Here is a 14,006-nt window from a genome sequence, read left to right as displayed (position 1 = left end):
CATAGCCTGTACTCATGCATAGTGTCATATCTCCGATTTCTCCTCACAGAGGGCATTAGGCCTATCAAATCACTGTGTGTAAGCTGTAATGTAATTGCCATGGGCTCTGTGCCTATAACATGATTGCTGTAATCCATTTGTGTCCCCGTGCTGCACATGTGACGTCTACACGAGGTCCAACAGGTTACTCTGGGACATTTCCGTTTGACACAGGTTGACAAGTCACATCTGCGCACATACGCACACAAACCACATATACATTCCCAGGCTAAAGTATTGTATGAAAAGAGAGTCGCTGCAAATGGAGGTCACAGGGTGCAAAAGAAGAAAAAAGAAAAAGGTTACGGAAAATAAGCTTACATACACCTCAAGGCTGTTCAAGTGAATTCCAAATAATAACCTCTATGTAGAGTAAAGAACAGCAATTAGAATGCAAATTTTGCAACTAACTAGTTAATATAGTACTGTTTTTTGCCCATTCTATGTGTATAATCCCGTTATTTCTCATAGCGTTTAAAGTAAGCTACAAATCGCATTTCATTCTCTTTATAGCTGCCACCTTCCAATGTAATGTCCCAGAAAGCCAGGTGCATTACTGTCAGGTATCAAATCAAGACAATCAAAGCAACGAATCCAATGAGTCCACTAAACGCGAACCCACTCTACTCAAGCCAGCAACCGCAGGCGTTCTGACTTTGGCCTTTATCGTCACACTGCTTGTATGCACACACACGCAAATATTACAGTGGCTTTGAGGGGGTAAAAAAGTTCCACACTTCTAAACTATATTGGGAAAACTATGTGACAGGGTGTGATGGGACACAAAAGACAGCACATGGCCCCTCTGGCTTGCATCTGTCGCAAATCATCCCTCTCTATCAAACAGCAAGATAAGATTTTAAGAGAAAGCGGAGGGTCAGGGGCCTCATGTGGCTGTGGGTGTAGTGTTCACATGAGGCAGGCAGAAACGAAGGTCAGGGATTTCTTGTTTTTTTTTTTCTAATTTTTTTTTTTTTTTTTTATGTACAGCTGCTACCAAACAATATTTCACCATGCTGCTATGATTCTCTAAAAACTAGTGTAAAGCAGAAGTTTTAGAGGGGAATAAATGCATTTTGGAGAAAATGAAACTCTATAGAACAGAACGTCCCACAATGATTGGTTGATTGTTCAGTGAAATAAAAATGGGATCATAAAATACAAATGTACACGAGCTGAGCACAAACTCACAGTATAGCAGGCAAAAATAATGCTAATCTTAATACAATGAGTTTTATCTTGGGCCACGACGTGAAACATAATCAATAGACAAGCTGAAAGGCTCACTTTGACTGCTAATACAATAATTAATCATTGTCTGAGATGACCACAGGGACTGTCTGCAGCTTAAAGTCATTTGCTGTGTGGTGAGTTAAGCGATGCTTCAATCTCGGATAATTAAAACAACACAGAAGAGAAAAATTTGACCCTTTGCCAGTGATTCTGCCTTCTCTCTAGTTGAATCAATTCATTGCTGGTTTTAGTCTTGATGGTTTCAGCAATAGGATTTGTTGCCACTAAGGAAAAAATAAGAAAGGATCAGCCTCATCCTGTCAGTACAATTGTATTAAAGGTATTTTTACTTGATTTGATCCGAGTTCTTTTATCACTCCTGTTGTTTCATCGGGCAAGCGCAGGTGTGAGCACAAGGGACAAAATCCACAGTGCTTGTTTTTGTGCAAAAATGCAATTTATCTTATGCTACTATAAGGCTCCAACTGTCTAAGCTAGTCAGATAGTACAAATCTTCCAAAGTTAGTCATTTCAGTAGAGGCCTCTCTGTTTACCCTGGACACGGTTTCCCTTGAGATGCAGTGGTAGGACAGAAACAAAAAGAGGGAATTTCACACTAAAAAGGCTCTAACTTGGAAAAATGTTGTTTTTTAAACTGAGATATGTAAAGATGCATATCAGAAACAGATAAAACTTTTTAATACATTTGTGCACAAAAAAAAAACATTGAAGATTCACTTGCATACTAGGGAGGAGTCTGTGATAGCCAGTGTGAACAGGAGGGATAATTACAACAGAAAAATCTATAATATTCTATTATTATAATAAGTTAAAATCAGGATTTCTTAAGATACCTTGCTATTCATATATCATATTATGGTTTAAATGCAGTTTATCTTCCAGTGATGGGATACTGTTACCACATGGATTACTGTTTATATCACATTAAATTCCTCATTCACGATTAGATAACAGCAAATGTACACAAACTGCACAAACAGGCCTCTTCTATATGATATTGAGCAGGCGAGCGTGTGCGAAATAAATGCTTCTGTTTTGCTTTATCTGTAGGAGCACGCTTACCGGGCCATGGCAGGTCAAAGAGTCATCGTCGGCTCGTTCACACTGGGCATCGCACTCCACACACACTGACCCGTTTGCGTACTCCCGGATATCCCTGAGAGCCATAGAGGAACGGGGGATGGAGGGAGAGGGAGTGTGATGGGTGGGCAATAAAAAGAGAAACAAGTGTGAGAGACATGAGAGGGAACAGAGCATTATACATGAGATTGAACAGTCATCTTAAATATTGTAGAAGAGACACAGTATAGCTTTCCTACTGTTATCCCCTTTAATAAAACATGCCACTTTGTTGAAGTTGCAGGTATGAAGGGAGCTGAAAAGATGAGCGACAAGTCTACAGTAACCTCCATTCCATTTGATTAAACCACTCAGCGCTTCTATTTAATACAAACCTGTGCTAACCGGGGCAATAATGTGACGAATATGTATTTCCAGCCAAACTGATGTGTCCTTGTAGAACAAAGACACTCGACTGATCGTTTCCCATCAGTTATTCTGCTGTCAGGTTTAGTCAGCAGCGAGGAATCTAACAGAAATGCCTCAATATTGACGGCCACCAACAGATGTAATTAAGATGTTTCATTGCACAATGTAAATACTTCATTAAAGTCACTCTGCAGTCATTTATAGAATATCACAAAACTCATCTCTGTGCATCAAAGTTACACATTTAGAAGTCATTTTTCTTCTGTAGATGTCTCTTCCTTTCTTACCATAGCTTAAATGCAACTCTCTACTGTTGTTTAGTGTAGAGTGCGTGGATTCCTGAGATCCCTGCCTCTCTCCCCAACCACCTCATCTTGCTTGCTGCAGCTCGAGCACACCAGCTCACCCATGACTCGAAACTACATAATGGCAATTTGTAATGTTGGAGTAATTAAGCAATATATGCTAGAAACCAATTATCTTTGGTACTCTAAAGTTAGGGGCTGGAAATGCTCATTCGTGGCATTGGTTATTTATTTGACTCATAACATACCTTTCATCAAACATTAAACCACATTAACAAGGTCAAGAAAATAGATTTTCACCAGTGGGCCTGGCAGAAATTAGGAGTTTCTAATTATTCTCAATGTCAAATATTCGCTGGCATTAAGAAGAAATGTCTCTGACCATTAAATAAATAAATAAGGTGACATGCTGGGTAACTATTCCCTGTCTTTTATTTGTTTGCAACTAACTTTGTGCAGTTCAGGTTGACTAAAGTGACTAAAATGTAAACAGTCCATTTTTGATATCATGCACTGCTGCAAAGAAGAAAAAAAACATTGCTAATGATCTGTTGAATTCCTGCTAAATACTAATCAAACCTCAATGTCAACCTCACATTTTATTCCCCAGAATGTTCTCTTTCTCATTACTGAACGCAAGTTGGTGAATGATCCTTTTCAGTCAATAATGTCTGAATCAATCCAGAGGAAATACGATTGATGGAGAGATTGAGAGAGGCAGGCGAATTATTATTGGTAGTGGATAGCTAAAGGTCAGTAGATGCAGCTAAGCAGTGCACACAATACACACACACCCACACACAAACACACACAAATGCATACTCCTGTTATACTCAAAACCATTGAAGCTAATTAGCTAACTGTAGTACTCATACCATCACTCAGGGTCGACGCAGTTGAAAGGTGCAGTACCTGCGAGGTCCTGGTGCTTTCAAAAATCAATTAAATTAAGTGCCTTGCTATTCAATTTCTGCAATCCCCTTATAATAGTAGTACACCAGAGTGGCCTCGAAAAGTTATTAAATCTGACCAGACTGCGACTGAGTTGGCACTTTGCCTTTGTCACTAAAGGAGAAGGGGAGGGGATTTTGCGTACTTCTCTTTTGGTCAGTGAGGGGAAAACAGTGTTCTCAGCAGTAGAAAAAAAATATTGCTGTCCCAGTGGCAACTAAATCAAATTAGTATTAATTATGCTTCATCTGGCCTTCATAAAACCTTCCAGGTGGCAAAGAAGGTAAGTCTTTGTCTGGGTGTGTGCGCTGGCAGAAAGGGAAAAGGCTGCAGTGTATAGCTGGGGGATATCATTGACACTTTGGTCTTTTACTCTGTTGGATGGTGTTCTGCTGTGTGCTACATTCCTGTATTTTCTGTTTGCTGTAGGGCAAAGATAAATCAATACATTTGTAATGAATGATATACAATAATGAAAAAAATACAATAATTAAAAATGGCTTTTAGACACACCTGATACTACCAAATCTGTACGTTAATGGAAATAAACAAAAAACTGACTACAAGGCAATTTGAAAAGTGATATTTATGACCACATAAAAGCACAAGCAATTTTAAAATATGAAGTATTTCAAGGATGACTCTTCTGTCACTATGCTAAAGAGAAATAATGATATAGAATGTCCCTTCATGCAAGCTGACAGGATTGGTTAATGAGGTTTACTATGAATGAAAGTCCGAATCTGTGTCTTTTGTACACGGCACTTTGAAGCTGGAAATGTTCATTCACGGTGTTGACCGTTTATTTGGCTCCTGATATATATTCTATTAAACACAGACACGTTACAAGGTCAAATAATTAGTTTTTCACTCGTAGGGACGTTTACTTAAGTTTTAATATTTTGGATTAGGGGTCACTAATTATTCTCAATGTCAAATATTGGTGGTGTTCTGTTGCAGCTGATGTAACACATTACAAAGGTCTATGTTTTTCTAATAGCATGTTTTGGGGCACTTTAAGAGTGACAGGAAATTGTCAGTATTGGGAAGTAACAGGTTATCAGGAGGTAGGTCAGTATGTAATCGTGTGTATCTGAGCTAATTCAATGAGATCTACATATATCTATGTTGATCTTATGTCTCTGGCAGCATCGTGGGTATGTAGTGATTTATATTGCCTTTATGTATGATTGCAAAAGCTTATTTTTGGGACAATATTAAATTTGGGGAGTTTGTTGTTAGAAACGTTCTCCAGGTACAAGCGTTAATGAAATGACTGCTTGTTGATTTTCCATAATAAGCTCATATGAGAGTAATTGCAAATAATTTGATTCAAAGATAAGTTATCTACAGTGAAATATGTTGACATATATTTCATTCTGAGGTTGAGAAAAATATAATTATATATATATATAATTTGTAATGTTAAAAGGCAACTTCTATATATTTCCATGTTTGTACACGTTAAAAGCAGGCATGGCATTAATCATGCCTTTTGTCTGTTTCACTTACACCCTTATGCTAATGTCAATAAACCTGTGGAAAAGGAGTCGAATGTCTTCAGAGTCTTGATGTTTGGAAGGCGTCAAGTTACATTCACATATACCGAGGACAGTACAGCTGGTATCAAGAAGAAATGGCACTGAAGCCAACTAGTGCAGTTGAACTTACACACAAAAAATATTACAAATGTAAACAGTCCATTTTTGATATCATGCACAACTGCAAAGTAAAACATGGGTAGAACTATTAAAAGAATGACTCTTTAGTGGTTATACTAAGATGGTGATGGGCTAGGGCTGCATTCACCGAGTCTCTGTGTTTGGTGGATGCTGTGTCCGTTGTGCCCGTTGTGCCGGTGGTGCTGACGTGCAGGTGGACAGGTAGGCAGGGCGTGGCCCCGTGCGCAAGCAGTGACTGTGACACGCAGTGACACGCCTAGCCCCCCTGCCCTAACAGCACCTCCTGGTCCTCCTCATTCATCTCCAGTGCGGCCACCGAAATGTTACAATCAAACTGGAACTCTGAACTTAAAAGCATCTTTTCCCAAAGTTCTGCGAGGGAATAAATCTAAAATGTCATCAGTGCAACTCCCCCGAGGGAGCAGGTCTTATCACCTTTCATCGGGAGGTAGATAGCATCAAGCTGTATTTCCTTTTAAAGTCGAGGGACCCCTATTGTTATGACACTCTGCGGGGGTGCCTTTTACACTGGAGTTACCACCACTTCTTAAATTGTTCTTTTCACCCTCTGGCTGTTAATATCGTCCCCAGTAAACAGAAAAAAATTACTGCTAAACTTGAAAACTGTAACAAAGAGCCTTGGGTTATTCTTGAGAACTTTTGATGAGCAGGTGATGCAGCAGGTCTTCTGACAATAGATTATAATTGTTATTATTCTTTTAGGTCAACCTATCGTATTTAAAGCTGAACAGCATGAGTTGATTTATCGCTATTTCACTCTCCTCAGTTAAGTACTCATATAGGAATCTGTATCATGTAGTTTATTAGTGGTGATCACTTCAATAGTTAGACAGTGATATCTTGGAATTCACAAACCAAACTGTACTTGTAATTTATCAGAATTTCTTTTAACATTTAAAATGTTTCCAAAAATTGTATTAATATTTGCAACAGAAATCAATAATTCAAAACTGTGTATTGAATATTTGCTTGTAAACATTTGTAGGATTATTTTTCTGTGATTTCGAGGGACTTTACATATTCTGCAGCACATTTTGAAGCTCCTGCCACTGTTCACTTCAGTACCGTTAGTAGAACTATATTCTTAGTTGACCTCAACTGACCTTGTATTGTACCAAATGTGCTTATCACCTTCCTCTGATAACGAAACAAACCATTTCTGTGCTGGAATATGTACTCTGTATGAAGAATCTATTTCCCTAAACTTTATGTGAAAATGAGAATTCCAACTTACATGTCAATATCAATAGTAAAGTGCTTTATTAGGTTTAGAAAATCCAAAATATTGAACCTATTTTATGTTTTTGGCCAAATTCACAGTTTCCTCTGTGGGCAGTGAACCACAACAACCAGAAAGCACCTCAGATGGCACTGAACAAAATTTAACTTTTTTTCTTTCCAAGTTGAGGAGTGCATTTTTGATTGCGTACATACACCTGAAGTGAATTTAATTTCCTTTTGGCCCTGACAGAGAGCTACATTTTCTTTTACTCTATCGGTTGCTGGGGGAATACAGGTATATGCAGTTTGCTCCAGCCGTGTCCACCACTTCAAAAGCCTCTTGTTGGTTACCATAGAGACTTGACAAACATTTTCTAGTGCTGCAACCGTATATCTCCAAGGTCTGTGACTGACCATACATGACGCTGCTGAGAGACTGGGAGGAAACATGGCGATTTTAGAAATGAAAGCTTTCTGACGCAATGGGAGAAAAAAAAAGGTGAGTTTTGAACTGGCACTTAAAAGCCCATGTACAGTGGAGGGCAGCTTCACTACTGGTCTTGTCTCTTTTTTAGCACAGAATTTATGGATCTGAGGACTCATCAACACTTTAACAATAAATATATATTTTTGTTCTCACTTCTGACAAACCACAACTTCTGTGGTTAACACTTCTGTCCATTTAAATGTTACAAACTAAGCGTTAACTAAGTATGTTTTTGGGAGGGATGTTTATATATAGGAACACAACTTGACTATCTGTGCCAATAAGCCAGGTCTCATGGACAAGCACAGTAAAGTTGATTTTTTATATAATGTTATCAATAATGAAAGGCCTTTTTTCCTCAGTGACCCACCGATGTGCTGCCTAACTTGCAGCAGTGGGTCATGAATAAGTTTGGCCCAATTTTGTTCCCTGTGTGAACCTTGCACAACAAAATTAATATAATCACCACCAAGCAAATGATACGTTGGGACAGGATCTGCTGTGACACTAAATAATACTAGAATGACAAAAGCAATATCTGCTCCTGTGCCATTTATTTGTGTATTTCTGTGTGTGTTTTTGCCCTCCAGATTTGCTTTGTGGTGACTGATCTGGCAGATAAAATGAGGTGATGGCAGGAAAGGGAGAAAAGCCATTTTTCATTTTGTCTTCACTAATATCTGTGTTTCTCCTGGTTTACCTACAGAGGCGAGTTAAGACGGTGCAAATACAAAAAGGGTGAAGCTGCAGTTTGGATATCAAATGCTGTGCCAGTCATATTATCCACCTTGCTCTCCTTGAACAGAAACATTGATCTGTTTCTACTGTGATCTTTCTCTATTGTGGGTCCAGCCGTCTGAATTGTAATCATTGTGAGATTGAGAAAAGTTACTTGTTATAACAAAAAGCTGAGCAATTTTTTATCTGCCAATATACTGCCATAGTATTATAGTGCATGCATGAGAGGGGGCTATGTGGAGAAAAGTTACCAAAGGTGAATTGTAGAGAGAAAATTAGAGCACAACAGACTTGTTATTTATTTATGTTTTGTTGTTTTTTTTTTAATCAATGCACCATCTGCTGTCTCCCTTAGTCAGTCTAGTAGCAAGAACGTTACCCAGCCCAGAACCATACATCCATTTATCCATCTGCTATTTATCCATCTGTCATATTGCCACTGTGTCGGTGGACTGCATCTGGCTGTATTTGCGCACGCACACGTACAACTTACCCTTCATAAAGGTTGCAGGTATCCACACATGTCCGTCCGCGACTGAAGAATCGGCATGACAGGCACTGGTCTGGGCCAGGACCCCAGCAGCCAGCGTCTGAACACTGGGGATCACACACCATGCGCTCCTTGGCTGCTCAATACACACAAAGAAAGATAGTATAAGAGCAGATGATATTATTTCATGTAGAATCCAGTTGTGCCTTGATGACGCAGCCTAAGTGCAGACGTGGAGAATAAACCCTAAATTCCCCCCAAATTAGCTGGGTATAAAATTAGCCAAAATAATCCCATTATTCATGAAAAGACACAGCCTAGATCTACTCAGGCACATGCAAATTTGCGAGGGCTTATTTGTGCATTAAATTTTTCCGCCTCCACGGAGCAGCTGTTCATTTGCGGTGGCCTATAAAAGCTATCTTTTTGTGGGGACAGCTTTCCCAAACAATTGCAGGAGTAATAGCAGCGAGACAGAGGAAAAGGTGTGTGGCTGAAAGATGTACCGAGCTGTTTCTCCCCAGTAAACAAGAAATTGTCAAACAATATTCACTGAACAGTCGCGGGATAATTACCCTCCTGGATGAACAGAAAGGCGACCCGATTCCTCCCACAAAAAAAACTTACATTCTATTCAAGCATCTTTTTTTTAAAAAAAACAACCATTAGATTCATTAACTTAATCAACTAGAGGACTGGTATGGCAGGGAGTGTATATACTGTATGTTCTGTTCTTATATAAATGGTGTACAGTACTGTTTGATAGGCTTCGCAGTACAGTTAGCACAGGAGGGAGCTGCTTCATTATAAAGATGCTGAGCAAACAATGACAAATCACCATTGAGACCCAGAAAACACCTGCAGATGCCACACAGACTTGTTGATTTCACATAAGCTCACATGAAAGGGAAGCAAAGAAAGAAAACCATGCTGCATCTTTATTGTCTGCATTCATTTGAGGAATTTAATTTAAAATTCAGCCTTTCAGCTTTTTTCACTCATAACCCTTAGTATCAAAAAGCAATCAAATACACAAATCAATCACTGACAGGTGAAATGAATAATACCGATTGTCTTGTTACAATGAAATGCTCTGCTTGGAACCCTTGGGTCCTGGCCTTCATTTGGACGGTACTTTGATGCAATATTGTCTGCCAACATTGTTGCAGACCAAGTACACCCAACCAAGTGGCAACAGCAGGACAATGCACCCTCCCACACCACAAAACTGCCTGGAAACAGCTCAGGAAACATGACCAAGAGCCCAAGGCTTTGACCTGATCTCCACACTCCTTGGATCTCAATCCAATTGAGCTTTTCCGGGATGTGCTAGAACAAAATGGCTCCACGGAGGTTCCAGTCTACAAACCATAGCAAATCCTAAGGGATCTGCAGCCAACATTCCAGCGCTGGGCAAAACTCAACACCCACTGAGGTCCTGGGAGTGGTTTTGCTGGTACATGGGGGACTGAATAATAAAATGTATTATTTTCTTCTAATTTAACCAAAAATTGATACCTGCTTTCAACACAAAAATACTTCCAAACACATATTGTTGGCTGTTTGGACATCCCTGTAAAGGCACAATATAATCCACCTTTGATTTACAATGATAAAAGCATGAAACGTGTAGGTTTTATTTATTTTCCATCACATTTAACCATAAAAGGAAACTGCTCCTTTCTTTCATCCCATTGGTAGTGAACAATCTGTATTCTGTTCTCTCTGCTTCAGCCTCGCTGTTTTTCATACAGTACCAACTGACTCATCTGCTCTGTAATGGCCTGAATCTCCTCTGTCTCGCTTTCTCTCTCTTGTCCCCCTGTAGCACTTGGTTCTACAAAGGTTGGTACATTTGAGAGCATTACAGGGAAAAAGAAAGAGAAAAAAAGTGTTGAAGCAACATGGTGACAGCACTACAGATACACTGGGAACTTTTATCATCCCATCAGCATCTAACACGATCCCCCCTCCCCGTTGGTGGATAAAACAGTCTCTTCTCTTCTCTTCAGCTATGACCAGGGCTACAAAAGACCCCTGCTGTTTTCTCTGTCCTGACCACATGTATGCCAAGGGCTATGCCTCAGTATCATCCATAGCCGTGATCAGAATGCTTAAAAATTCTGACAAAATGATGCAGATACATGGAGGAAACACAAATCAAGTGTTCCTTTGGAGGGCAGAGGATGAAAGCTTTGCCTTTAACAAGAGACAGAACCTCCTCTGTTGGGCTTCCGGCACGATAGGTAAACTGACCAGGCAGAGAGAAATGAGAAGGAACAAAGATAGGTGCTGAAAAAAGGCATAAACAAGAAAGGAGCAGAGGTTGCATAGCTTTTTAACTACATAGCAAAATCAAAAACATACCAACATTAGATGTTTGGGAAATGAAAGCCCTGACAGGTGCCTTTTTTAGGTTCCAAGGGAGACAGCAGACAGTGATGATATTCTAAAATTATGAATGAATGAAGGAAGGAAGGAGAGAAGGAAGGACGGAGAGAGAGAAAGAAAGAAGGAAAGAAAGAAAGAAAGAAAATCCTGAACATTGGAGAGGTGTCGTTGGAACTCAACTGTTGCCTGGAGTTTCCTGCACCTCTCTTCTGCATCAAAGGCATCATTGAAAGCAAAGCAAAGCAGCCACTGAAAAGACTAAAGAGTGTAGAGGGGCAGCTGGGGAAATAATATTTTCCCTGTGCAACATGGGACAACAAAATAATTATATATTTTAGCTCTTTTAATTAATTGCAATTAGGACTCATTAAATTAATTAGTTTTAAGAATAAATCACTTAGAAATCATATGAATAAGCAAAAAACCAGAACAAACAAACAAACAAACAAAACCAAAATAAATGGCTAAGAGTGCTGTGGTAATCAGCCAACATTTAAAACTCAGTCTGATTATGTGGACCAAGTTCATAGACAGTACGCCCATGTGCTTAAGAATCCTATGAGGTAATCAAACAAATGTCTGAATTTGAAGCTTTCTCATAGTACATTATCCATAATCATATATAATTACAACTAATAATACATAATTATTTTGAAACTGGACTACATTTGCTTCCATCAACTGGAGTATTTCCTACAGGTCATGTACTGCAATTTTGGTAACATAGAGCACCTGCTTGTCTTCAACAGGCCTCTTCTTAGCATTTTGAGTTGCAGGAAAAGCATAGTTGAAACTAATAGCAGTATTGATGTCTCTGATTTCTTCAAGGAAAAATCAAGCAGGCAAAGTAATTTAAAGAAATAAAGTAAAACAAACCAAAATGAAATTCATTTTTCTTGGTGAGAAGATATTTTAGTGCTTAGAATATTTTAGTTTTATTAAAACACATTGGTTTCCTCTATTTGCTCCTTGCCTTGCCTCTTTTTCTGCTCAAAGTGTCACTTAAATTGTAACATAGTACAGAACCAAACTAGGGGGGTTGCATATGTCTTGTTAAAGCAAGTAAAACTATTTTTGGATGGACCTCCAAGAAACAACATTAAAACCACCCAATTAACACTGGTTTAGGTTCCACTTGTAATTTCAAAACAGCTCTAACCCATCCCAAGCCTCAACTTTGGTGGAAGCTGATAGTGGAACTTTTCGGTCCTGTGCACTGTGGGTTGGGGCCTGCATGGATCGGTCTTGTCCCACTCCCAGAAATCCTTATATAATTTAGGATTTTAAGCTCCTGAGCAGTTATTGCGGTGTGGCAGGGCACACTGTCCTGTTGCCATTGGGGGATGCCATAAAGGGTTGTTCTTAGTATGAAATAATGTTTTGGTGGGTGGTGCAAGTCAAAGCAACATCCCATTAAGTCAATGTCAAGGTTGATGCCAAATATCTGCATTTTCTTAGCCTGCTGAGCAATCAGGTGAATAGAAATTGTAGCTCTCCTGCTTCCTTATATCTCTATTCACAATACACAACAAAAATGGTTGACATAAGAGTAACATCCATAAACCTAAAGGGCCTACAAACCTTGATGATGAGATTTCTGCTCAGTAAAAGCTGGGTTGGACTGTGCCAGTATATGTAAACATGTCTGACCAACTGCTGGCACACTATGATGAATTAAAACCAGACTCAGTAGGATTGTTTTTTCACAACAGTTTCAGCATTTTTTTTCTCAGTCAAAGGACCTAATAAGCAATGCTATTCAGGACCAGACACTATTCGAATGCCCAATGTCACTCTGTAGCTCAAATGAAAAGGGAGAGAGCAGTCTAATGCAAAGCCAGACACACTCGAAGAGAGCATACTGTTTAAAGACAAGTATGCGAAATGACAGACAGAAAATAATCTGCAATGAGACTCAAAGAAAACACTAGTTTATAAATGTACAATGAAAGGGCTGTCTCTTTAATGGTTGAGCAGAAAGTATGCACAAGTATTCCAAACTTTTACCTTAACTGATAAAGCTTTTGTAAGAGTGGTGAAATATCTTCAACTTTACAACAACAATGTAGCAGATAACCTGGATAAAAGACATCTAAGGATGACTTAATGAAAAATGCCTTTGGTAGCACAAAACATGATCACATTCTTAGTTCTGGCTGTTAGCTGTCATCATAGCAGCAGTTCTTTAGCCACTGAAAACTGGCTGCCTTGGGTTCGAGTTTCTCCAAGTGCCTAATGACATTTCCATATCAGTCCAGCTGCAAGCATATTCACATGAAACTATGGGCAAATGAAGGCTCCCTCTCCTCTGTCTTTGCTGCCCTGTAACTGTGTGATATCTGCCCTTTTCCAGCCCCTGCCAGGTTCAGTCAAGTTTGGACACGCACACAGACACACACACAGACACACACACAGACACACACACAGACACACACACACACACACACACACACACACACACACACACACACACACACACACACACACACACACACACACACGCAGAACCATGTCAAGGATGTGACTCTTGAATCTCACCCAAAGTCTTCAAAGTCTCTACAGTATGTATTGTGCGCACGTGTGTGTGTGTGTGTGTGTGTGTGTGTGTGTGTGTGTGTGTGTGTGTGTGTGTGTGTGTGTGTGTGTGTGTGTGTGTGTGTGTGTGTGTGTGTGTCTCAACGCTAAGGAACTGCCCAGGGGAAAGGAGCACATGAACAGCAAAAAGAGTCCAACTCAATAATGCAAACACTGGCTCATTAATGAACATTATACATAAATGAATTATGTGTGAACACTTGTGGCAGTGATATAATAAAAGCTCATCCATTTTTAGAAACACAATCTTTATCTCATCAAATCAGTTGTGAGCCTAATTTAATTTGACCACACCTCTCGGAATGATCCTGTTGGTTAATTAATGTAATAATAGACCTATTGTT

At 39.4% G+C, this 14,006-nt stretch overlaps 1 protein-coding gene across 3 annotated transcripts in view; it reads right to left on the bottom strand.

The window, feature by feature from the left end:
• LOC111574054 (receptor tyrosine-protein kinase erbB-4-like) overlaps positions 1-14,006 on the bottom strand; it is a 316,603-nt gene that overhangs the window by 77,565 nt on the left and 225,032 nt on the right. For all 3 annotated transcript variants that reach the window (XM_055015213.1, XM_055015214.1, XM_055015215.1), the window contains 2 exons: positions 8,680-8,812; positions 2,356-2,449 (listed from right to left, as the gene is read on the bottom strand). In XM_055015213.1, the coding sequence (XP_054871188.1) occupies positions 2,356-2,449; positions 8,680-8,812 (227 nt within the window). The remainder of the gene's footprint in view (positions 1-2,355; positions 2,450-8,679; positions 8,813-14,006) is intronic.

Source organism: Amphiprion ocellaris, chromosome 11 (genome assembly GCF_022539595.1).
Source record: "Amphiprion ocellaris isolate individual 3 ecotype Okinawa chromosome 11, ASM2253959v1, whole genome shotgun sequence".
In the NCBI taxonomy this organism is placed as follows: Eukaryota; Metazoa; Chordata; class Actinopteri; family Pomacentridae; genus Amphiprion; species Amphiprion ocellaris.
The sequence above is the reverse complement of the archived record's forward strand: the minus strand, read 5'-3'. Positions and strand labels throughout refer to the sequence as shown.